This window comes from Mustelus asterias, chromosome 2 (genome assembly GCF_964213995.1).
Source record: "Mustelus asterias chromosome 2, sMusAst1.hap1.1, whole genome shotgun sequence".
Classification (NCBI taxonomy): Eukaryota; Metazoa; Chordata; class Chondrichthyes; order Carcharhiniformes; family Triakidae; genus Mustelus; species Mustelus asterias.
The window spans coordinates 126010203-126036841 of record NC_135802.1 but is presented as its reverse complement, the minus strand read 5'-3'; the positions used below and the strand labels follow the sequence as shown (position 1 = coordinate 126036841).

The 26639-nt window shown below is 46.2% G+C and overlaps 1 protein-coding gene across 2 annotated transcripts in view; it reads right to left on the bottom strand.

Moving 5' to 3' along the window:
* Positions 1 to 26639, bottom strand: part of LOC144511083 (androgen-dependent TFPI-regulating protein-like) — a 237261-nt gene that overhangs the window by 32449 nt on the left and 178173 nt on the right. For both annotated transcript variants that reach the window (XM_078241060.1, XM_078241068.1), the window contains one exon: positions 13129 to 13230. In XM_078241060.1, the coding sequence (XP_078097186.1) occupies positions 13129 to 13230 (102 nt within the window). The remainder of the gene's footprint in view (positions 1 to 13128; positions 13231 to 26639) is intronic.

Here is a 26639-nt window from a genome sequence, read left to right as displayed (position 1 = left end):
CAAGATGACATAGCTATATGATAAAGGGCCGATCATTTAAAACTGAGATGCATAGAAATTTTTTCTCGCAGAGGGTGGTGAATCTCTGGAATTTTCTGCCCCAAAGAGTAATGGTGGTTGGATCATTAGAAGCGTTTAAAATGATAGGTGGATAAATATTTGCTAGATTGAGAAATAGAGGGCCGTTGTGAAATGGTACAGAAAATCAATTAAGGCTGGCATAGATCAGTCATGATCGTATTGAATGGCAGTGCAGGCTTGAAGGGCCTGCCTGGTGACCTACTCTTGTTTCTATTTCTTGTGTTCTTGTGTTTTTTTGGGTGGCAGGGAATCTTGCAATCTGAAAAATCCTACCCACTGTGACTATCTCAATGCTGCACCTTTGATACTGATATCTGATAAAATTTTCAGCCCTTTTAACATTCAGCTCCATGAAGGTCAGTAGTGGAAGACACAACCACTAATGAAATCTATACATTTTAACAGGGTTAGTCAGGGTAGATTCAGAAAGAATGTTCCCAATGGTGGTGGAGTCCAGAACTCGGGGTCATAGTTTGAGGATAAGGATTGAGGTTTGAGGATTTAGAACTGAGTTGAAGAGAAATTTCTTCACCCAGAGGATAATGAATGTGTGGAATTCACTGTCACAGAATGTAGTTGAGGCCAAAATATTGTGTAATTTCAAGAAGAAATTAGATATAGCTCGTGGGGCTAAAGGGATCAAGGGATATGGGGGGAGGGGGGGAACAGGATATTGAATTTGATGATCAGCCATGATCAAAATGAATGGTGGAGCAGGCTTGAAGTTCTGAATGGCCTACTGCTGCTTCTAGTTTCTATGTTTCTATGAACTTGCCATCATGATTGTCTCTCAAAGTTGGAGGGTCAATAGGAGGCTTTCCATCTTGGAAGCAGCAGCAAATGCCATTACAGATAAGTGAGGGACAATTGCCACAAGGTGGAGGTGTCCTCTCTCCAACCTTTTAAAATCTTAAATAAAGAAGAGCCCTTTGCAGCCAGCCCACCACAGAGATGAGGATCCCAATGGTACATGTGAAGTAGGTGGGCAGAAAGAATGAGAAAATGCCGGAAAATCTCAGCAGGTCTGGCAGCATCTGTAAGGAGAGAAAAGAGCTGATGTTTCGATTCGGGCTTAGTTATGAGGAGAGATTGGGTAAACTGGGGTTGTTCTCACTGGAAAGACGGAGGATGAGGGGAGACTTAATGGAGGTGTATAAAATTATGAAAGGCATAGATAGGGTGAACGGTGGGAAGCTTTTCCCCGGGTCGGTGGTGACGTTCACGAGGGGTCATGGGTTCAAGGTGAAGGGGGGGAGGTTTGACACAGATATCAGAAGGACATATTTTACACAGAGGGTCGTGGGGGCCTGGAATGGGTTGCCGGGCAAGGTGGTGGAGGCGGACACACTGGGAACGTTTAAGACTTATCTAGACAGCTATATGAACGGAGTGGGAATGGAGGGATACAAAAGAGTGGTCTAGTTTGGACCAGGGAGCGGCGCGGGCTAATTGTTCTTTGTTTCTCGTTTCAAGGCTTCATTCTATGATCATCTTGCTGGTGCCAGTACAGAGCGAGACTGCGGATAGTTGGGAACCTGTCTCGGGGGCAGGGAATTCATATGGTGTTCGTGGAAGTGGAAATGAATAGGGTTGGGAAGCATTTTCCGATCAGGGCCAGTGTGATCTCCTGGACTCGTCTCGGTCGCCTCAGGGGGTCGGAGAGGAATTTCCCAGATTTTTTTTTCCCCATATTGGCCCTGGGGTTTTCACTCTGGGTTTTCGCCTCTCCCTGGAGATCACATGGTCTGGAATGGGGGGGTAGGGGTGAGTTAATAGGTTGTGATGAACAAAGCATCATAGCTGTGAGGGACAGCTTGGGGATAGGATATTAGTATGTAGATAGGCTGGAAAATTGGGCGGGGATCCTGGATTCGGGATTCAATCCTGGACCGGGGAGCGGCGCGGGCTTGGAGGGCCGAGGGGCCTGTTCCTGTGCTGTATTGTTCTTTGTTCTTTGTGTATAAAATTATGAAAGGCATAGATAGCGTGAACGGTGGGAAGCTTTTTCCCAGGTCGGTGGTGACGTTCACGAGGGGTCATAGGTTCAAGGTGAGGGGGGGGAGGTTTAACACGGATATCAGAAGGACGTATTTTACAGAGGGTGGTGGGGGCCTGGAATGCGCTGCCGGGCAAGGTGGTGGAGGCGGACACACTGGGAACGTTTAAGAATTATCTAGATAGCCACATGAACGGAGTGGGAATGGAGGGATACAAAAGAATGGTCTATTTGGGACCAGGGAGCGGCGCGGGCATGGAGGGCCGAAGGGCCTGTTCCTGTGCTGTATTGTTCTTTGTTCTTTGATTCCAGACGACTCTTTGTCAAAAGCTGGCATATACAAAGTCCCTTTGTCAAAAAAGCCTGCTCGGTGCACTGGCTCTCCGGTCTGTTACTGGGAAGACACCTCCTGTCCCCCGTTGCCTGCAGAAACCTTGAGATCAACTGGGAAATCCCAGGCAGCCTCCCACAATAAGCTTCAAGTGGCTATCAACTATCTGAATTGGCTACTGCCCATTCCGCAGTCAGGAAAGTGGCCTAGGGCTGGGATGGAGCTGGGGTACTAGTATGCTGACTGGCAATGCAAAATTCCATGTCTCCCACATTCCTGCCCTGCCCATTGTGGACTATCATTCTCCTAAACTCTCCAGCTGGGTGTGCTTGCTCATGCTTGTTGTGGTTGATTTTGTCCTGCAATGACACAGATAGGGAGAGTGTAGGCAGGAGTTCTGACATTTAAGATGGTGACGAGGTGAAGCAGGCATAGGTCTTGAATGGGTGTTGGAGTGTGAGGAGCATGGCAGTGAGTTGGGAGGAACATGGCAATTGGGGAGGGGGTAGGAGATCCTCTTGCCTGGTGCTGTCAAACCCCGAAGTGGCTGAGTGAGAGATGAGGTTGGAGGTACGAGGTGTGTGTTCCAGAAAAAGGCTGCAAGAGGCTTACTTATCCTGGCTGAATGAAGACGATTATTCATCTTGTTGCAGCATAACTGCCTCCTTTGCAGCGAGCTGACACTCACAAGGGCTGCCACTGCATCCCAGGCATAGGTGGTGATCTGGACGGAAGTACGTCATCTGGACCAAAGACAGCACATCACACCTATGTTGTACTCCATCCAGCAGTCTGGTCAGTGCTCCCTCCGAGAAATGAGGTGCAGGCTTCCTAGCTGCCAGCCCCTTCAACTGACCTTGAACACGTGTTGGGCAGTGCAGAGGAGCCATTTATATGGGGCTCCCCAGTGATTATGTTGAGCTGGGATGAGCGAATCAGAGGGAGGCCACCACGAGTGTGGCGTAATTCTCATGACCATAAAAACTTTGGTTAATCAGGCTGAATATTCGGCCAGAAATTACGCTGGAGCCATCAGCGGGATTCACTCCAATTTTTCTCCCTGGAACCGACACATTGCCAAATTTTCGTAAGAGCGCCCCAAACGCCTCCCACAAGGCAGGTGAGAATTCTATCCCTGAATGCCCAATTCCCTCACTTTAAGATGATCATTGACAGGATCTAGATCTCATATGATATTGTGCTTAAGTTAATTATTGAGCATTCCAAGACAAGATTAGCTTTGCTGGTTAAATCTATAAATTTGACATTGCAACAAAAGCTTGAGTGAAAAGAAATGTTATAGAACATAGAACATAGGACAGTACAGCACAGTACAGGCCCTTCGGCCCTCACTGTTGTGCCGAGCTTTGTCCGAAACCAAGATCAAGCTATCCCACTCCCTATCATTCTGGTGTGCTCCATGTGCCTATCCAATAACTACTTGAAAGTTCCTAAAGTGTCCAACTCCATGATCACAGCAGGCAGTCCATTCCACACCCCAACCACTCTCTGAGTAAAGAACCTACCTTGGACATCCCTCCTATATTTCCCACCATGAACCTTATAGTTATGCCCCCTAGTAACAGCTACATCCACCCGAGGAAATAGTCTCTGAACGCCCACTCTATCTATCCCCCTCATCTTCTTATAAACCTCTATTAAGTCGCCTCTCATCCTCCTCCGCTCTAAAGAGAAACGCCCTAGCTCCCTCAACCTTTCCTCATAAGACCTACCCTCCAAACCAGGTAGCATCCTGGTAAATCTCCTCTGCACTCTCTCCAGTGCTTCCACATCCTTCTTATAGTGAGGTGACCAGAACTGCACAATGACACAATGTGGAAAACCACTGTTAAGCTTATTGCCTATGTGTGTGTGTGACATGCCTGGGCATGCCCCTGCCGGCCCTGCCTGAGACTCCTCCCCCCCCCCCCCCCCCCCCCCCCGGTCCGGGTATAAAGGTGACTGCTCCCAACCCCCCTGCCTCAGTCGCCGGACCAGTTCAACAGCATGGGTGTGCTTCAAGTCTTTTGCGAATAAAAGCCTATTTGTTCTTGCGTACTAACTAGTCTTTGCTTGATTGATAGTGCATCAATTTTATTCGCAAAAGGTTTTGGGATGGAGCAGATATTAAAACCCGATAGATTAGAATTGGATCCTCAAGCTGTAGGAGTCTCTAACAGCTTCGATCACTGGCTGCGATGTTTCGAAACTTTCCTCACCGCCTCCGCCCCCGTTGTCCGGACTGAAACCGACAAGCTCCACATGCTCCACGCCAGGGTACGCGATCAAGTATTCTCGATGATCAGAGATATGGAAGCTTACGAGGATGCGATCGAGCTTTTAAAAGGTCAGTACAACAAACAGACTAATGTAATCTACGCCAGACATCTTCTGGCTACTTGCAGACAACAGCCAGGAGAATCGGGCGACCAATTCCTGCGTGCATTGCGAGTACTTGGCAGGGCCTGCAACTGCAAGGCCGTAACAGCGGCCCAAAACACTGAGGACTTAATCAGAGATGCCTATGTCAAGGGTATTAGGTCAAACTATATCCGACAACGACTGCTGGAACAGGGTGGGCTGGATCTACAAAAGACTGTAGCGCTTGCCGACTCGTTAGAGGTGGCCTTCCGTAATCTTGAGGCCTACACCCCGGGAGCGCATTGTGGGCGCCGCAGTCGCCGCCACCTCTGTACTCGGGAGGGCCGCAGGCCTACGCCACGCCACGTCCCACCAATGACCCGACCGCTGCGGCAGTCTCTGGAGGCCCAAAGTGCTACTTCTGCGGCCTGGGGAAGCACCCCCAACAACGCTGCCCAGCGAAGGATGCGATCTGCTCCGGGTATGGAAAGAAGGGCCATTACGCGAGGGTATGCAAGGCGAAGTCGACCTCCAAGCCCAGTAGCGCCGTGTGCGACCAGCCATCTTGGACACCTTCAGCTACGTGTGAGCCGTGCGGGCCACCATCTTGGACGCCATCAGCCGCGTGTGAGCCGCACGGGCCGCCATCTTGGACGCTTTCAGCCACGCCGCAAAATCCAACGGTGGCTTCGGTTACGCTGGACCAATCCAGGCTTCACCAACTCACCAGGTCCATGATGGACATCGAGGTAAATGGTCGCACTACAACCTGTTTATTTGACTGTGGGAGTATGGAGAGCTTTATTCACCCCAACACAGTGAGTCGCTACGCCCTTTCAGTACTGCCAGTGAAGCAAGCGATCTCCATGGCTTCAAAGTCCCACTTGGTGGATGTCCTCGGGTACTGCGTGGCGACCCTGACTGTACGGGGCACAGTGTACAAAACTTTCAGGCTCCTTGTGCTGCCACAACTCTGCGCTGCCATACTCCTGGGGCTAGATTTCCTGTGTCCTCTTAAGAGTGTCACCATGGAGTATAATGGGCCTTTTCCCCCGCTCTCTGTTTGCAATCACCAGTTCTTAGATCGCCCACTGCGCACCACCTGCAGCCTCTCGACCCTTAAAGTCGCCCCTCCCTCACTGTTTGAAAATCTCACCCCCAACTGCAAGCCCATCGCCACCAAGAGCAGATGGTACAGTGCTGGAGACAGGGCTTTTATCAGGTCCGAAGTACAACAGTTCCTAGGGGAGGGGATCATCGAGGCCAGTACCAGCCCCTGGAGAGCCCAAGTAGTAGTTGTTAAGACTGGGGAGAAACATCACATGGTCATTGACTACAGTCAGACCATTAACCGCTACACACAGCTGGACGTGTACCCCCCTTCCCTGCATTTCTGACATGGTTAATCAGATTGCGCAATATCGGGTGTTCTCCACCATCGACTTAAAATCTTCATACCACCAGCTTCCTATCCGCCCGGAAGACCGCCAATATACTGCCTTCGAGGCGGATGGCCGCCTCTATCACTTCCTTAGGGTCCCCTTCGGCATCACCAACGGGGTCTCGGTTTTCCAGCGTGAGATGGACCGAATGGTGGACCAGAACGGGCTGCGGGCCACCTTCCCGTACCTGGATAACGTCACCAACAGGAAATCAGGAGAGGAAAGTGAGGGGAGGAGGACAGGGTTGGAAGTAGGAGCATGATCAAACCATCAGCAGCTTGCCAGCAAGGTAAGACAGCAGAATGAGTGCAAACTAAGAGCAGGAAATGTCATCATCCTCAATGTTTTCAGTGGCATCAGATGGTACAAGCTCCATTGTAGCTGGCACCATGATGTAGAGAAGCATCTCTTCTGTGGGTGATGCAGGCCCTTGCCAACTCTGCACTGGTCCCTTTTAGTACATTAACCAGAAGACGGAATGCAAGGAGCTGTGTAGCACAGTGTTGGTGGCTGTGATGCTATGGTGTACTGCTAGCTGAGTGGTGGGCATGCAATGCACAGAGCAGTATAAGAGGCAGGTGATGTGCTGAGTAGGAGTTTCATGTGAAGTTGACCACCTGTTTGAAATGATCAAGCTGCTTATGATACTACTATATGACAACTCGGCCAACGTTGTCTACCTGATACGCTGCAGGACAACTCGGCCAACGTTGTCTACCTGATACGCTGCAGGAAAGGATGTCCCGAGACATGGTACATTGGGAAAACCATGCAGATGCTACGACAACGGATGAATGAACACCGCTCGACAATCAGCAGGCAAGACTGTTCTCTTCCTGTTGGGGAGCACTTCAGCGGTCAGGGGCATTCGGCCTCTGATCTTCGCGTAAGAGTTCTCCAAGGCGGCCTTCACGACACACAACAGCGCAGAGTCACTGAGCAGAAACTGATAGCTAAAGTTCCGCACACATGAGGACAGCCTCAACCGGGATATTGGGTTCATGTCACACTATCTGTAACCCCCATAGCTTGCCTGGACTTGCAGAATCTCACTGGCTGTCCTGTCTGGTGACAATACACATCTCTTTAACCTGTACTTAATGCTCTCTCCACTCACATTGTTTATACCTTTAAGACTTGATTATCTGTAAAGACTGCATTCCAATCATTATTCTGTTAATTGAGTTTGTGTCTCTGTATGCCCTGTTTGTGAGCATTTCTCCACTCCACCTGATGAAGGGGCAGCGTTCCGAAAGCTAGTGGCATTTGCTCCCAAATAAACCTGTTGGACTTTAACCTGGTGTTGTTAAACTTCTTACTGTGTTTACCCCAGTCCAACACCGGCATCACCACATTATGATACTAATGCCAGATCCTCAAGTCCAGGCCCTGGGATTTGATCTTTCTGCCTACTCTCTTCTAAGGATGGTTCTTGGAGTTCTCCTGACACCATCCCTCACCCTCCCTCCCCCTCCATGGCTCATGGTGTCTCTCCTCTTGTGCACCTGTATCATTTATGCTTCCAGCATCCCATTCGCCAACATGAATCCTTCTGTCGGTCCTAATGTTTAGTTTCCTAGAATTTGCATTACAGCAACCTTTTTTTTTTAAACTTCCCTTTAAGACACAGGTTGCTTTTCAGAAACAGCAGGCTACCTGTAACACATGGTCCTCAACAACATTCCTGGAAATTCCTGCCATGTAGAGAGTTCGTAGCATGTGGGCTCAAAATCACCCTCAATCGGTGTAAGAATATAATTCAATTGTTTCAACTTGAACATCAGTTTTGGCTCAATGAGCTTCTGAGTCAGAAGGTTGTGTTCAAGTGCTAATCCAAAAATTACAGCACATAATTTAGGCTTATACTGAGGTAAAATACCAAGGAAGTGCTACACTGTTTCAGTGTTGGGCTAGAAACCTGTCCTGTGACTTGGATGTGGCCACTGTCCTTCATGACCTGTTTGCTCCCATTGAGATTGATATGTATAACATACATAATTGGTCTATCCACTTCATGTGATTGTTTGTGGCATTCACTTCCCGCTGCTTCAGAAAAGCAGGCAGCATCATCAAGGACCCCACACACCCCAGACATACTCTCTTCCACTTTCTTCCATCAGAAAAAAGATACAAAAGTCTGAGATCATGTACCAACCGACTCTAAAACTGCGTCTTCCCTGCTGCCATCAGACTTTTGAATGGACCTATCTTATATTAAGTTGATATTTCTCGACACCCTAGTTATGACTGTAACATTACTTTCTGCGCCCTCTTCTTTCCTTCTCCACTATGTACTCTATGAACAGTATGCTTTGTTTATATAGCGCACAAGAAACAATACATGGAGAAGGAAAGGAGAGGGTGCAGAATGTAGTGTTATTGTCATAGCTAGGATGCAGAGAGAGATCAACTTAATACGAGGTAGGTCCATTCAAAAGTCTGATGGCAGCAGGGAAGAAGCTGTTCTTGAGCCAGTTGGTATGTGACGTCAGACTTTTGTATCTTTTCCTGATGGAAGGAGGTGGAAGAGGAATCAGGCCTGTTATGTTAGCAGACACGGCTAACAGAAATTTAGAGGAGTCATGAACCATGGGGGAACCCTAGAACTGAGTCAGCAATCAAGAAAGAACAGCCGTTCAACATTGCCTCCCTTTGAAATACATTGTCCTTACCTTCTCATAAAGCTGTCAATCAATGACAGCCATTCATAGTATCAATGACACAAAGCTTTTATCCACTTCATTTCTCTTTATCCTGGGTAAATAAATCACTATCAGAGCCAGGTGGAAGCTTGCCATGGAGTCCTAGAGTATAGAAAGGGAAAGAGAGAAAAATAAAGGGGGAGAGAAAGAAAGAGAGAGAGAGGCTGTAAGAAATACTGTTGCAGTCAGTACAAGGTAAAGGAGGCAGAAAAGGGAGAGTAAAAGACTAAAAGAGAAGCAGCATTAAAAGGGAAAAGAAATCAAAATCCATATTCCACATCGGCAGTTAGTCATTAGTCTGTCAGTTGGTCAGTCTGTGATGCGATAAAGGGTAAATAAACACAGAGGCACAAAGAACAATCAGGTTATCACAAGGTGATAAAGATTTCAATCAGAGAAAGATTGCACTGCCCTACAAGATATATCCACATTACCTGCTGAGCTAAGCACCTCAGTCTTGGGAGCTCAGCCAAGCTTTCATGATGAGGTCATCTGACAACTCTACCCACAGAAGCAATTAGAACAGATAGCCAAACAAGTGGTCCAACATCTGTTTTCCCAGCTTATCTCATTGTGAATCCTTGGACAAGCTCCAGCAATGGCTAATGCACTTAGCACAGTAGGCAATTATTGACACAGCTTGCATGGGAGTGCAAAGTTTGTTTGGTTGACATCTTTACTAATAATCTTTGTAAGAATCTTATATTTCTTTGATGGGCATTTTCATTGAATGATGTAATTATTTACACAAGATTAAGAGATGTGAAATAGATAGAGGATTTTTGTCTTTAATACTATAAATAGTTATGGTTGCTTGACACTTATACTGCAAGCTGAACATTATTTTCATGGTACTTTTTCAAAGCCACTTTGCTTGTTGTTTCAAAGACTTGCCAGACTTCCCAATTACTCTTTAGTTCTGTATATAGTGGATACTGGGAGAGTAGAAGTGGAGGATGCATGCAGGACATAGAACATAGAACATTACAGCGCAGTACAGGCCCTTCGGCCCTCGATGTTGCGCCGACCAGTGAAACCAATCTAAAACCCATCTAACCTACACTATACCAATATCATCCATATGTTTATCCAATGACCATTTAAATGCCCTTAATGTTGGCGAGTCCACTACTGTTGCAGGCAGGGCATTCCACGCCCTTACTACTCTGTGAGTAAAGAACCTACCTCAGACATCTGTCCTATATCTATCACAGTAAGAAGTTTAACAACACCAGGTTAAAGTCCAACAGGTTTATTTGGTAGCAAAAGCCACACAAGCTTTCGGAGCTCTAAGCCCCTTCTTCAGGTGAGTGGGAATTCTGTTCACAAACAGAGCTTATAAAGACACAGACTCAATTTACATGAATAATGGTTGGAATGCGAATACTTACAACTAATCAAGTCTTTAAGAAACAAAACAATGTGAGTGGAGAGAGCATCAAGACAGGCTAAAAAGATGTGTATTGTCTCCAGACAAGACAGCCAGTGAAACTCTGCAGGTCCACGCAACTGTGGGAGTTACAAATAGTGTGACATGAACCCAATATCCCGGTTGAGGCTGTCCTCATGTGTGCGGAACTTAGCTATCAGTTTCTGCTCAGTGACTCTGCGCTGTCGTGTGTCGCGAAGGCCGCCTTGGGGAACGCTTACCCGAATATCAGAGGCCGAATGCCCGTGACCGCTGAAGTGCTCCCCAACAGGAAGAGAACAGTCTTGCCTGGTGATTGTCGAGCGGTGTTCATTCATCCGTTGTCGCAGCGTCTGCATAGTTTCCCCAATGTACCATGCCTCGGGACATCCTTTCTTGCAGCGTATCAGGTAGACAACGTTGGCCGAATTGCAAGAGTATGTACCGTGTACCTGGTGGATGGTGTTCTCACGTGAGATGATGGCATCTGTGTCGATGATCCGGCACGTCTTGCAGAGGTTGCTGTGGCAAGGTTGTGTGGTGTCATGGTCACTGTTCTCCTGAAGGCTGGGTAGTTTGCTGCGGACAATGGTCTGTTTGAGGTTGTGCGGTTGTTTGAAGGCAAGAAGTGGGGGTGTGGGGATGGCCTTGGCGAGATGTTCGTCTTCATCAATGACATGTTGAAGGCTCCGGAGGAGATGCCGTAGCTTCTCCGCTCCGGGGAAGTACTGGACAACGAAGGGTACTCTGTCCACTGTGTCCCGTGTTTGTCTTCTGAGGAGGTCGGTGCGGTTTTTCGCTGTGGCGCGTTGGAACTGTTGATCAATGAGTCGAGCGCCATATCCTGTTCTTATGAGGGCATCTTTCAGTGTCTGGAGGTGTCTGTTGCGATCCTCCTCATCCGAGCAGATCCTGTGTATACGGAGGGCTTGTCCGTAGGGGATGGCTTCTTTAACGTGTTTAGGGTGGAAGCTGGAGAAGTGGAGCATCGTGAGGTTATATCTATATCTATCACCCCTCAATTTAAAGTTACATCCCCTTGTGCTAGCCATCACCATCCGAGGAAAAAGGCTCACACTATCCACCCTATCTAATCCTCTGATCATCTTGTATGCCTCTATTAAGTCACCTCTTAACCTTCTTCTCTCTGACGAAAACAGCCTCAAGTCCCTCAGCCTTTCCTCATAAGATCTTCCCACCATACCAGGCAACATCCTGGTAAATCTCCTCTGCACCCTTTCCAATGCTTCCACATCCTTCCTATAATGCGGCGACCAGAACTGTACGCAATACTCCAAGTGCGGCCGCACCAGAGTTTTGTACAGCTGCAACATGACCTCATGGCTCCGAAACTCAATCCCTCTACCAATAAAAGCTAACACACTGTATGCCTTCTTAACAACCCTATCAACCTGGCTGCCAACTTTCAGGGATCTATGCACATGGACACCGAGATCTCTCTGCTCATCCACACTACCAAGTATCTTAGCATTAGCCCAGTACTCTGTATTCCTGTTACTCCTTCCAAAGTGAATCACTTCATACTTTTCCGCATTAAACTCCATTTGCCACCTCTCAGCCCAGCTCTGCAGCTTATCTATGTCCCTCTGTAACCTGCAACATCCTTCCGCACTATCCACAACTCCATCGACTTTAGTGTCATCCGCAGATTTACTAACCCATCCTTCCACGCCCTCATCCAGGTCATTTATAAAAATGACAAACAGCAGTGGCCCCAAAACAGATCCTGCGGTACACCACTAGTAACTGAACTCCATGATGAACATTTCCCATCAACCACCACCCTCTGTCTTCTTACAGCTAGCCAATTTCTGATCCAAACTACTAAATCACCCTCAATCCCATGCGTCCGTATTTTCTGCAATAGCTTACCGTGGGGAACCTTATCAAACGCTTTACTGAAATCCATATACACCACATCAACTGCTTTACCCTCGTCCTCTGCTTTGGTCACCTTCTCAAAGAACTCAATAAGGTTTGTGAGGCACAACCTACCCTTCACAAAACCTGTGTTGACTATCCCTAATCAAATTATTCCTTTCTAGATGATTATAAATCCTATCGCTTATAATCCTTTCCAAAACTTTGCCCACAACACAAGTAAGGCTCACTGGTCTATAATTACCAGGGTTGTCTCTACTCCCCTTCTTGAACAAGGGGACAACATTTTCTATCCTCCAGTCTTCTGGCACTATTCCTGTAGACAATGACGACATAAAGATTAAAGACATGGAAGAGGCATGGGGATAATGGGGTAGTGGAAAATATGGAAGATTGAGGGAAATAAGGGAGTCTGTGGGGGTGAGGACCTAACACTCATGATTTCAACTGGGCCAATGTCGAAGTAAACAGATGTGGATTTCTAGCTTGCTTGCCTGGCCATCCACCTGACTCCGTTGCTACCTTGGGCCTGCCTCAGGAGACAGTGGCCCTGACTCCAGTCCACACCTGCCTCCCCAGAACAAAAATATGGCAGATGGAGGCCTCCTTAACAGAGATAGATTTGCAGAATTGGAAACTTTCCAGATTCATGCTTCCCATCATCTTCATGAAAATTTTACCTGTTAACTGTTTCTCCGCAGATGCTGCCTGACTTGTTGAGTATTTCCAGCATTTTTTGTTTTTATTATGTAAGATTTGAACACATGGACTAATAAAACCCATCGCTCATTTGCAGTAAAAAGGAAATAAATGTTTAATATTCCACTGACTGTCTCTGATAACACTTAAATACAATTATTTATATGTTGCAATAGTTTCTCCAGGTTTTAGTTATTCACACTTACCACGGCATGGTTCAGCCATAAAGGAATGAATTCATCAAGATCTTCAGGATATACGAGCGCTCTGTCATACGAGAACAGAAGCCAAAAGGATGCGACAATAAACTGAAAAAGGTCACATTAAAAATTCAGAGTTTAACGTTTATTTATTAATGTCACAAGTAGGCTTACATTAACACTGCAATGAAGTTACTGTGAAAATCCCCTAGTCGCCACACTTCGGCACCTGTTTGAGTACACTAATAGAGAGTTTAACATGGCTAATGCACCTAATCAGCACTTCTTTTGGAAATCAGGATAGGAGTTATAATACTTCCTAATGTAAATTCACATAAACCAGTGGCCATTAGTTTGAAATTAAAAGTGATTTATTTAAATATTCAATTGGACTTTTAGAAATGAAAATTAAAAAGAAAAAAACAAAGAAGAGTTTAAAAATCTAAGCTGAAAGTGTGCATATGTTACATTGAACTGTGTGTTAGTCTTTTCCAATAAATGTGTGGGAAAATATAATGGCAAAGAGTTCACACCCAGCCAAATTTCTTTTTCAACAAGCACCAACCAAAAGCTTGGCTATTCAGTTAGTTACTTTTTGTCCCAGACCTGTTCCACTTGCTTAGGCAACAACAGTGACTGCACTTCAATGTAATTAATTAGCAGAGATATATTTTCAGATATTAAGAGATTGTAATAACCTGCCACAAAAAATATCCTTTTATTGCCTGTGACCCTATGATTAAAGTGCATGGGACTGGGGATAGTGCATTGAGATGCATAGAAAACTGGTTGACAGACAGGAAACAAAGAGTAGGAATAAACAAGTCTTTTTCCAAATGACAGGCAGGGACTGCAGGGTACCGCAAGGATCAGTACTATCCCACTATATATATTACTGATTAAATGAGGGAACTAAATGTAATATCTCCAAATTTGCAGATAACACAAAGCTGGGTGGGAGGGTGAGCTGTGAGGAGGATACAAAGATCGTTCAGTGTGATTTGGACAAATTGAGTGAGTGGGCAAATGAATGTCAAATGCAGTATAATGTGGATAAATATGAGGTTATCCACTTTGGTAGCAAAAACAGCACGGCAGATTACTATCTGAATGACAAATTAAGAGAGTGGAATCAGCAATGAGATCTGGGTGTCCTCATACACCAGTCTCTGAAGGTAAGTATGCAGGTGCAGCAGGCAGTGAAAAAGGCAAATGATATCCTGGCCTTCATAGTGAGAGAATTCAAGTGCAGGAGCAGGGATCTCATGCTGCAATTATACAGGACTTTGGTGAGGCCACACCTGGAATATTGTGTGCAGTTTTGGCCTCCTTACCTCAGGAAGTCTCCTTTCTCTAGAGGGAATGCAAAGAAGATTTACCAGGCTGAGTTCTGGGATGGCAGGACTGATGTATGAGGAGAGATTGAGTCGGTTAGGATTGTATTCACTGGAGTTCAGAAGAATGAGGAGGGATCTTTTAGAAACTTGTGAGATTCATAAAATCCCTACAGTGCACAAAGAGACCATTTGGCCCATCGTTACTTCAACAACTCTTCGAAAGAGCATCCCACACAGGCCCTCCCCTACTAACCCCGCCCATCTAACCTACACATCTTTGGACACTAAGGGTCAATTTAGCATGACCAATCCACCTAATCTGCGCATCTTTAGACTATGGGAGGAAAGTGGAGCTCCTGGAGGAAACCCACGCAGACACGGGGAGAATATGCAAACTTCACACAGGCTGTCACCCAAGGCCAGAATCGAACCCAGGTCCCTGGCGCTGTGAGGCAGCAGTGCTAACCACTGTGCCACTGCGCTGCCCCCTGATTCTAACAGGACTGGACAGGGTAGATGAAAGAAGGATATTCCCCATAATGGAAGTGTCCAGAACCAGGGATCATAGTCTGAGGATACAGGGTAGACTGTTTAGGACAGAGATGAGAAGAAATTTCTTCACCCAGAGAGTGGTCAGCCTGTGGAATTTGATACCACAGAAAGTAGCTGGGGCCAAAACATTGTATATTTTGAAGAAGTAGTTAGATATAGCACTTGGGCAAAAAGGATCAAAGGATATTGGTGGGGGGGGGAGGTGGGATCATGCTATTGAGTTGGATGATCAGCGATGATCATAATGAATGGAGGAGCAGGCTTGAAGGGCCGAATGGCCTCCTTCTGCTCCTTTTTTCTATGACCCTATTCTGTATGTTTCCTAAACTGAAGCCACAATGTCGAATTTTGGCATCAAGAATTGGATGTCAGAATTTGGGGAAAAAAGTTTCTTGGCCTACAAGTGATTCTGAAAATGCAATCTCTTCAGGGTAAAGGGTTAATTACTACTGGAGAGTGAGAAAAGTGATAAAATCTGAGTGGCAGAGTTAGGAGTAGAGAATAAACCATGTTTGGCCTACTCCTATTTCTTCTGTCTTTCCTATGTTCTTAAACCAGTTGGGCATTAAAATCAATCCCACCATCTACTTGGACAAACTGATTTTATAGGTATACAGCTTCTGCAATGTGGTGCAGAATTCAAAAAGTTCATCAAACTACTAACATTAGGAAGAAAGTCTGAAAATTACTGCTAACATTAAATTAAACCACAATAATCATGGAATCATAGAATCCCTACAGTGCAGAAGGGGGCCATTCAGCCCTTTGGGTCTGCACCAACTCTTACCCAGGCTCACCCCATAACTGCATATATTTGCCTCGCTAACCTATATATCTTGGGACACCAAAGGGCAATTTAGCATGGCCAATCAACCTAACCTGCACGTCTTTGGACTCATGATGGACATGAAACAACTGGAATGTTGTAAAAACCCATCTGGTTCACTAATGTGCTTTAGGAAAGGAAATTTTACCTGGTTTGGCCTACAAGTGACTCCAGAACTACAGTAATGTAGTTGACTGTTAACTGCCCTCTGAAATGGCCCAGCAAACCATCCAGTTCTACCAAATCCCCATAAAAAACATGACTGAAAAAGAATAAAACTGGACATATCACCCGGCATCAACTTAAGCAACTGAAATGATAAAGGCACACCCCACTCATTCAAGACAGTAAAATCTTCTTCACCAACGTTTGAAGACTTGTGTGAAAATTAGGAGAAGTGTCCAACAGACCTGGCAAGACATCATCTGTCATACCTCGCAACCAGTGTTCTAGATTCTTTCATTACCATCCCTAGCTATGTCCTGACCCACTGGAAGGACGGATCCATCAGAGGTGACAGCATAATAGAATACAGGTGGCAGATTGGCCCTGTGACTTCTCAACATTGACTCTGAACCCCATGAAATCTTATGGTCAAACACGGACAAGGAAACCTCCTGCTGATTACTACCTACCATCCTCCTTCAGTTGATGAAGCAGTATATCTCTATGTTGAACATCACTTGAAAGAAACATACAGGGTGTAAAGAATGTACTCTGCATGGGGGACTTTAATATCCATCACCAAGGGTGAGTTACAGCACTACTACCAGTGATCCTCAAATCTCGTGCATGAATTCAAAAAATATATGGAATGAACATTTTGCTGATATTTTACTGGCCTTAATTAACATGGAGATAGTTTTAAGGAGGGCAATGACATTCAACATGGAGTAATCTAATCCCTTCACAATGCACACAAGGTGGAGGTACAACAAGTCTCCCAGGAATTTGACAACAAAATAAATGACCACTATCTCAACCTTGGCTTCTCTTTGCAAGCTCAACTGCTTGAGGGGGGGAATTATCCAGAATAGCAGATGTCCTTCAATCACTGGTTCAGTTCCAGCATAAAAGAGCTTGTATACTTTGACTACATGGGCTGAATGGTCTCTTTCTGTACTGTTAAATGACTCTACAATATGTTGTGCTATAAATAACTCTGCAATGTGTTCTGCCTTTTTTTAGTGTTGTTAACTGAAGCAGTTTGAACTCCAGGTTTTGGAGCTAGCATCACTGCAGCGCATCTGTGTGGTTGACAGCTTCATGGATAACACATTTATAGATGTAGTCACCCCATAGCTTAAGAGTATGCAGAATGAGGCTATCAAACAGTCAAGAAAAAATAAGTAGGTTGAGTCCCCTAATTGCATCTGACTCTCCAATCGCTATTCAATTTTGAATATGCTGAAAGTGATGGTTCATCATGATGGGAAACAGCCAGAGCCAGGTCCATGGTTCAGCTGTACAGGGGACACAAACAAGCCTGGATTAGGAATAATGATATGAGATTCAATAGTATAGGCATTCAATAGTTTCAATAGATTCAATAGTAAACAGGCATTTCTGCAGCTGCAGATGTAAATCCAGGTTGGTACATTGCCTCCAAAGTGTCATAGGTCAAGGGTGTCACTGAATGGCTGCAGTGCACTCTGAGGGGGAGAGTGGGCTGTCAGCAGCTGTGGTCCACATTAGTACCAACAACATAGACACAATGAAGAATATGGTTCTGCAGTCAGAATTTAGGGAGCTGGCTAAGTTAATGTACAGCAAGTGATTAGGGAGGCAAATGGACAGTGGTATAGGATATTGGTGAGGCTACAGCTGGAGTACTTCGTATAGTTTTGGTTTCCTTATTTAAGAAAGGACATGATTGCATTAAAAGCAATTCAGAGAAGGTTCATTCGACTGATTCCTGGGATGAGGGGTTATCCTATGAGAGAAGCTTGGACAGGTTGGGCCCGTGTTCATTGGAGTTTAGAAGAATGAGAGGCGGGGACTTAACAAAGTGGATATTGAGAAGATGCTTCCCCTTGTGGGAGAGTCTAGAACTAGGAGGCACAGTTTAAAAATAAGGGGTCTCCCACTTAAGATGCAGATGAGGATACATTTTATCTCTCAGAGGGTCATGAGACTGTGGAACTCTCTTCCTCAGAAAGTGGTGGAGGCAGGGTCATTGAATATTTTTAAGACTGAGTTAGATAGATTCTTGATTGATTTAATTTGATTTGATTTATTATTGTCACATGTATTAACATACAGTGAAAAGTATTGTTTCTAGCGCACTTTACAGACAAAACATCCCGTTCATAGAGAAGGAAATGAGAGAGTGCAGAATGTAGTGTTACAGTCATAGCTAGGGTGTAGAGAAAGATCAACTTAATGCAAGGTGAATCCATTCAAAAGTCTGACAGCAGCAGGGAAGAAGCTGTTCTTGAGTCGGTTGGTACGTGACCTCAGACTTTTGTATCTTTTTCCCGAAGGAAGAAGGTGGAAGAGGGGTGCGTGGGGTCCTTAATTATGCTGGCTGCTTTGCCGAGGCAGCAGGAAGCATAGACAGAGTCAATGGATGGGAGGCTGGTTTGCGTGATGGATTGGGCTACATTCACGATCTTTTATAGTTCCTTGCGATCTTGGACAGAGCAGGAGCCATACCAAGCTGTGAAACAACCAGAAAGAATGCTTTCTCTGGTGCATCTGTAAAAGTTGGTAAGAATCATTGCTGACATGCCAAATTTTCTTAATCTTCTGAGAAAGTAGAGGCGTTGGTGGGCTTTCTAAACTATAGTGTCAGCATGGGGGGACCAGGATAGGTTGTTGGTGATCTGGACACCTAAAAACTGGAAGCTCTCGACCCTTTCTAATTCGTCCCAGTTGATGTAGACAGGGGCATGTTCTCCTTTATGCTTCCTGAAGTTGATGACAATCTCCTTCGTTTTGTTGACATTGAGGGAGAGATTATTGTTGCCGTATCAGTTCACCAGATTCTCTATCTCATTCCTGTACTCTGTTCTGTCATTGTTTGAGATCCGACCCACTACGGTGGTGTCGTCAGCAGAATTGAAAATCGAATTGGAGGGGAATTTGGCCGCACAGTCATAGGTGCATAAGGAGTATAGTAGGGGGCTGGGAACACAGCCTTGTGGGGCACCACAGTTGAGGATGATCGTGGAGGAGGTGTTGTTGCCTATCCTTACTGATAGTGGTCTGTGAGTTAGGAAATTCAGGATCCAGTCACAGAGAGAGGTGCCCAGGCCATGGAGTTTGGAGATGCGTTTCGTGGGAATAATAGTGTTGTAGTCAATAAATAGGAGTCTGACATAGGTGTCCTTGTTATCTAGGTGTTCCAGGGTTGAATGCAGGGCCAGGGAAATGGCGTCTGCTGTGGACCTGTTGCGGCAGTAGGTAAACTGTAGTGGATCCAGGTAGTCTGGGAGGCTGGAATTGATTCGTGCCATGACTAACCTGTTGAAGCACTTCTTTTAAGGAACAGTTGATAAGGCTGCAGGACAGGCATGTGCCTGTAAAAAGGAAGGATAGGAAAGGTAGGATTCGAGAGCCATGGATAACCAGGGAAATTGAGGATCTGATCAAAAAGAAAAGAGAGGCGTACGTTAGGTCCAGGCAACTGAAAACAGATGGAGCTCTGGAGGAATACAGAGAGAGTAGGAAAGAACTCAAACGGGGAGTTAGAAGGGCAAAAAGAGGTCACAAAATGTTCTTGGCAGACAGGATTAAGGAGAACCCTAAGGCATTTTATTCATATGTTAGGAACAAAAGAGTTGTCAGGGAAAAAGTCAGACCTCTCAGGGAAAAAGGAGGGGAATTATGCTTAGAACCCAAGGGAATAGGGGAGATCCTAAATGAATACTTTGCATCAGCACTCACAAAGGAGAGGGACTTGTTGACTGGGAGTGTCTCAGAGGGAGGTGTTGACCCGTGAGAGAGAATCTCCATTACAAGGGAGGAGGTGTTAGGTTTTTTAGGTAACATTAAGACTGACAAATCCCCAGGGCCTGATGGCATCTATCCTAGACTGTTCAGGGAGACAAGAGATGTAATTGCTGGGCCTCTGACGGAAATCTTTGTCTCTTCGTTGGACACAGGTGAGGTCCCTGAGGATTGGAGGATAGCGAATGTGGTACCGTTATTTAAGAAGGGTAGCAGGGATAACCCGGGTAATTATAGGCCAGTGCGCTTGATGTCTGTGGTAGGGAAGTTGTTGGAGAGGATTCTTAGAGACAGGATGTATGCGCATTTAGAACGGAACAATCTCATTAGTGACAGACAGAAGGACGTGGAGGCTTTAAAGAGAGTGCAGAGAAGGTTTACCAGGATGTTGCCTGGTATGGAGGGTCTTAGCTATGAGGAAAGATTGGGTAAACTGGGCTTGTTCTCCCTGGAAAGACAGAGAATGAGGGGAGACCTAATAGAGGTGTACAAAATTATGAAGGGTATAGATAGGGTGAACAGTGGGAAGCTTTTCCCAGGTCGGAGGTGATGATCACGAGGGGTCACGGGCTCAAGGTGAGAGGGGCAAGGTTTAACTCAGATATCAGAGGGACGTTTTTTACAGAGAGAGTGGTGGGGGCCTGGAATGCGCTGCCAAGTAGGGTGGTGGAGTTTTTTGAGGAAGTGACAAAAACGGTTGACGAAGGAAGGGCCGTGGATGTCATCTATATGGATTTCAGTAAGGCATTTGACAAAGTCCCTCATGGCAGGTTGGTTAAGAAGGTTAAGGCTCATGGGATACAAGGAGAGGTGGCTAGATGGGTAGAAAACTGGCTTGGCCACAGGAGACAGAGGGTAGCAGTCGAAGGATCTTTTTCCGGCTGGAGGTCTGTGACCAGTGGTGTTCTGCAGGGCTCTGTACTGGAACCTCTGCCATTTGTGATATATATAAATGATTTGGAAGAAGGTGTAACTGGTGTTATCAGCAAGTTTGCGGATGACACGAAGATGGCTGGACTTGCGGATAGTGATGAACATTGTCGGACAATACAGCAGGATATAGATAGGCTGGAAAATTTGGCGGAGAAATGGCAGATGGAATTTAATCCGGATAAACGCGAAGTGATGCATTTTGGAAGAACTAATGTAGGGGGGGAGTTATACAATAAATGGCAGAGCCATCAAGAGTATAGAAACACAGAGGGACCTAGGTGTGCAAGTCCACAATTCCTTGAAGGTGGCAGCACAGGTGGAGAAGGTGGTGAAGAAGGCATATGGTATGCTTGCCTTTATAGGACGGGGTATAGAGTATAAAAGCTGGAGTCTGATGTTGCAGCTGTATAGAACGCTGGTTAGGCCACATTTGGAGTACTGCATCCAGTTCTGGTCGCCGCACTACCAGAAGGACGTGGATGCTTTAGGCAGAGTGCAGAGAAGGTTTACCAGGATGTTGCCTGGTATGGAGGGTCTTAGCTATGAGGAGAGATTGGGTAAACTGGGCTTGTTCTCCCTGGAAAGACGGAGAATGAGGGGAGATCTAATAGGGGTGTACAAAATTATGAAGGGTATAGATAGGGTGAACAGTGGGAAGCTTTTTCCCAGGTCGGAGGTGACGATCACAAGGGGTCATGGGCTCAAGTTGAGAGGGGCGAAGTATAACTCAGACATCAGAGGGACGTTTTTTACACAGAGAGTGGTGGGGGCCTGGAATGCGCTGCCAAGTAGGGTGGTGGAGGCAGACACGCTGGCATCATTTAAAACTTACCTGGATAGTCACATGAGCAGTCTGGGAATGGAGGGATATAAACGAATGGTCTAGTTGGACCAAGGAGCGGCACAGGCTTGGAGGGCCGAAGGGCCTGTTTCCTGTGCTGTACTGTTCTTTCTTCTTTGTTCTTTGTTCTCAATAATAGATGTCAGAGCCACCGGCCGATAGTCATTAAGGCACGCTGCTTGGTTTTTCTTAGGTACTGGGCTGATGGTCGTCTTCTTGAAGCAGGATGGATAACAGTCCCAACCTTTCCAATCTATCCTCATAAATGAAGTTCCTCATCACTGGAACCATTCTTGCAAACTTCTTCTGCTTTCTCATCCTTCCTCTAATGTGGTGCTCAGGACTGTAGACAATACTCTATCTGAGGTCTAATTGGTGTCCTGTATAAGTTCAGCACAACCTCCTTGCTCTTGTACTCTATGCCCCATTAATAAAGTCCAGAATACTATATGCTTCATTAATTGCTCTCTTCCTTTGTCCTGCCACCTTCAATGATCTCTGCACATATGCACCCATGTCCCTCTGCTCCTGCACCTGTTTCAGAATTTTACCCTTTCTTTTATATTGTCTCTTCATGTTCTTCCGACCAAAATTCTCCACATTGAAATTCATCTGCCACCTATCTACCCACTCCACCAACTTGTCTATGTCCTTTTGAAGTTCTACAATGTATTGGGGTACCAGAGCAGAAACCCCAAAGTATGTCATGAAGCCCGACTATCAGAGAATCACAGAATACTACAGTGCAGAAGAGGCCCTTTGGTCCATCGAGTCTGCACCGACGCATGAAATTCCCTGACAAGCTCACCTAATCCCATTTGCCAGCACTTGGCCCATAGCCTTGAATGTTATGGCGTGTCAAATACTCATCCAGGTACTTTTTATAGGATGTGAGGCATCCTGCCTCAATCACCCTTCCAGGAACTGCATTACAGAACATCACCACCCTCTGAGTAAAAATGTTTTTCCTCAAATCCGCCCTCAACCTCCTACCCCTCACTTTTAACTTTTGTCCCCTTGTAACTGACCCTTCAACTAAGGGGAACAGCTGCTCCCTATCCACCCTGTCCATGCCCCTCATAATCTTGAAGACCTCAATCAGGTCACCCCTCAGTCTTCTCTGCTCCAATGAAAACAACCCAAGCCTATCCAACCTCTGTTCATAACATAAATGTTCCATCCCAGGCAGCATCCTGATAAATCTCCTCTGCACCCCCTCCAGTGCGTTCACATCCTTCCTATAATGTGGCAACCAGAACTGCACACTGTACTCCAGCTGTGGCCTCACCAAAGTTCTATACAACTCCATCATCACCTCTCTCCTTTTGTAATCTAAACTCCAATTGATAAAGGTGAGTGTGCCATATGTCTTCTTCACCACCCTATTAAACTGCCTTTCCGCCTTCAGAGAACTATGGACAAACACGCCAAGGTCCCTTTGTTCTTTGGAACTTCCCTACCTTTCATCGTATACTTGCTTGTCAAATTACTCCTTCCAAAGTGCATCACCGCACACTTTTCAGGGTTAAATTCCATCTGCCACTTATCCGCCCATTTGACCATATCTTCCTGTAACCCAAGACACTCAACCTCACTTTTAACCACCCGGCCAATCTTTGTGTCATTGGCAAACTTACTGATTCTACCCGCCACACAGTCATCTATGTCATTTATATAGATGACAAACAATCGGGGGCCCAGCACGGATCCCTGTGGTATGCCACTGGTCACTGGCCTCCAGTCACTAAAACAGCCATCTGTCACCACCCTCTGTCTCCTACCGCTAAGCCAATTATGAATCCACCTTGTCAGATCACCCTGTATCCCATGTGCATTAGCCTTCTTCATAAGTATCCCATGTGGGAATTTGTCAAAGGCTTTGCTGAAATTCATGTTAACGACATGACTACAACCCAGCCTCACACTTGGCTACATGCTCAAAAAATTCAATCAAATTTGTTAGGCATGGCCTCCCTCTGACATGCTGACTATCGCTGATCAAACCTTGCCTCTCTAAATGGAGATAGATTCTCTCCTTCCGAATCTTCTACAGTAGTTTCCCAACCACAGACGTGAGACTCACTAGAGTTCCCTGGCTTGTCTCTACAACCTTCCTTAAGTCGTGGGACCACATTAGCTGTTCTCCAGTCCTCTGGCACCTCTCCAGTAAGAAGTCTCACAACACAAGGTCAAAGTCCAACAGGTTTATTTGGTAGCAAAAGCTGCTCCTTCGTCAGGTGAGTGGGATTTCAGTTCACAAACTGGGCATATAAAGACACAAACTCAATTTACAAAATAATGGTTGGAATGCGAGTCTTTACAAGTAATCAAGTCTTAAAGGTACAGACAATGTGAGTGGAGAGAGGGTTAAGCACAGGTAAAAGAGATGTGTATTGTCTCCAGCCAGGACAGTTAGTGAGATTTTGCAAGCTCAGGCAAGTCGTGGGGGTTACAGATAGTGTGACATGAACCCGCGATCCCGGTTGAGGCCGTCCTCATGTGTGCGGAACTTGGCTATCAGTCTCTGCTCAGCGACTCTGCGCTGTCGTGTGTCTGAAGGTCGCCTTGGAGAACGCTTACCTGAAGATCAGAGGCCGAATGCCCGTGACCGCTGAAATATTCCCCAACAGGAAGAGAACACTCTTGCCTGGTGATTGTCAAATGGTGTTCATTCATTCATTGTCGTAGCATCTGCATAGTCTCCCCAATGTACCATGCCTCGGGACATCCTTTCCTGCAGCGTATCAGGTAGACAACGTTGGCCGAGTTGCAAGTGTATGTATCGTGTACCTGGTGGATGGTGTTCTCACGTGGGATGATGGCATTGCGTGAAACTTGACGCCGGCATCTCCACATCATGGCTACCATTGACACCGTAAACTGCCGGCATCTCCACATCATGGCTACCATTGACACCGCAAACTGCCGGCATCTCCACATCATGGCTACCATTGACACCACAAACTGCAACATTGTCATCAAACCAGCAGACAAAGGAGGGGCCATCGTCATACTGAACAGAACGGATTACTGCAAAGAAGTGTACCGACAATTGAACAACGAGGAACACTACAGACAGTTACCCGCAGATCCGACCAAAGAACGCAGCCACCAACTCAACAAACTGATCAAGACATTTGATCCGGAGCTTCAGAGCACCCTCCATGCTCTCATCCCACGTACTCCCCGCATTGGAGATCTCTACTGCCTCCCGAAGATACACAAGGCAAACATACCCGGCCGTCCCATTGTATCGGGCAATGGGATCCTGTGCAAGAAACTCTCCGGCTACGTCGAGGGCATCCTGAAACCCATTGTACAAAGAACCCCCAGCTTTTGTCGCGACACTACGGACTTCCTACAGATACTCAGCACAAATGGAGCAGTGAGAAACATAGAAACATAGAAAAACTACAGCACAATACAGGCCCTTCAGCCCACAAAGTTGTAGAACATAGAACATAGAACATTACAGCGCAGAACAGGCCCTTCGGCCCACGATGTTGCACCGACCAGTTAAAAAAAAAAACTGTGACCCTCCAACCTAAACCAATTTCTTTTCGTCCATGAACCTATCTACGGATCTCTTAAACGCCCCCAAACTAGGCGCATTTACTACTGATGCTGGCAGGGCATTCCAATCCCTCACCACCCTCTGGGTAAAGAACCTACCCCTGACATCGGTTCTATAACTACCCCCCCTCAATTTAAAGCCATGCCCCCTCGTGCTGGATTTCTCCATCAGAGGAAAAAGGCTATCACTATCCACCCTATCTAAACCTCTAATCATCTTATATGTTTCAATAAGATCCCCTCTTAGCCGCCGCCTTTCCAGCGAAAACAATCCCAAATCCCTCAGCCTCTCCTCATAGGATCTCCCCTCCATACCAGGCAACATCCTGGTAAACCTCCTCTGCACCCTCTCCAAAGCCTCCACATCCTTCCTGTAATGTGGGGACCAGAACTGCACACAGTACTCCAAGTGCGGCCGCACCAGAGTTGTGTACAGTTGCAACATAACGCTACGAAGTGGAGAACATGTTGTGTACAGTTGCAACATAACGCTACGAAGTGCCGAACATGTCCCTACCTTAGCGATTACTGGGCTTACCTATCACCCTCTATCTTACTAAGTTCCATGTACTTATCTAAAAGTCTCTTAAAAGACCCTATCAAATCCGCCTCCACCACCGTTGCTGGCAGCCCATTCCACGCACCCACCACCCTCTGAGTGAAAGACTTACCCCTGACATCTCCTCTGTACCTACTCCCCAGCACCTTAAACCAGGGTTCTCTCATGGCAACCATTTCAGCCCTAGGAAAAAGCCTCTGACTGTCCACTCGATCACTACCTCTCAACATCTTATACATCCTCTATCAGGTCACCCCTCATCCTTCGTCTCTCCAAGGAGAAAAGGCCGAGCTCACTCAACCTATCCTCATAAGGCATGATCCTCAACCCAGGCAACATCCTTGTAAATCTCCTCTGCACCCTTTCTATGGCTTCCACATCCTTCCTGTAATGAGGCGACCAGAACTGAGCACAGTACTCCAAGTGGGGTCTGACCAGGGTCCTATATAGCTGCAACATTATCTCACAACTCCTAAACTCAATTCCTCGATTGATGAAGACCAGTACACCATACGCCTTCTTAACCACCTCCTCAACCTGCACAGCTGCTTTGAGCGTCCTATGAACCCGGACCCCAAGATCCTTCTGATCTTCCACATTGCCAAGAGTCCTACCATTAATATTATATTCTGCCAACCTATTTGACCTGCCAAAATGAACCACCTCACAATTATCTGGGTTGAACTCCATCTGCCACTTCTCCGCCCAGTCTTGCATCCTATCAATGTCTCGCTGCAACTTCTGACATCCCTCCACACTATCCACAACACCTCCAACCTTTGTGTCATCAGCAAACTTACCAACACACCCTCCACTTCCTCATCCAGGTCATTTATAAAAATCACAAAGAGTAAGGGTCCCAGAACAGATCCCTGGGGCACTCCACTGGTGACCGACCTCCATGCAGAATATGACCCATCTACAACCACTCTTTGCCTTCTGTGG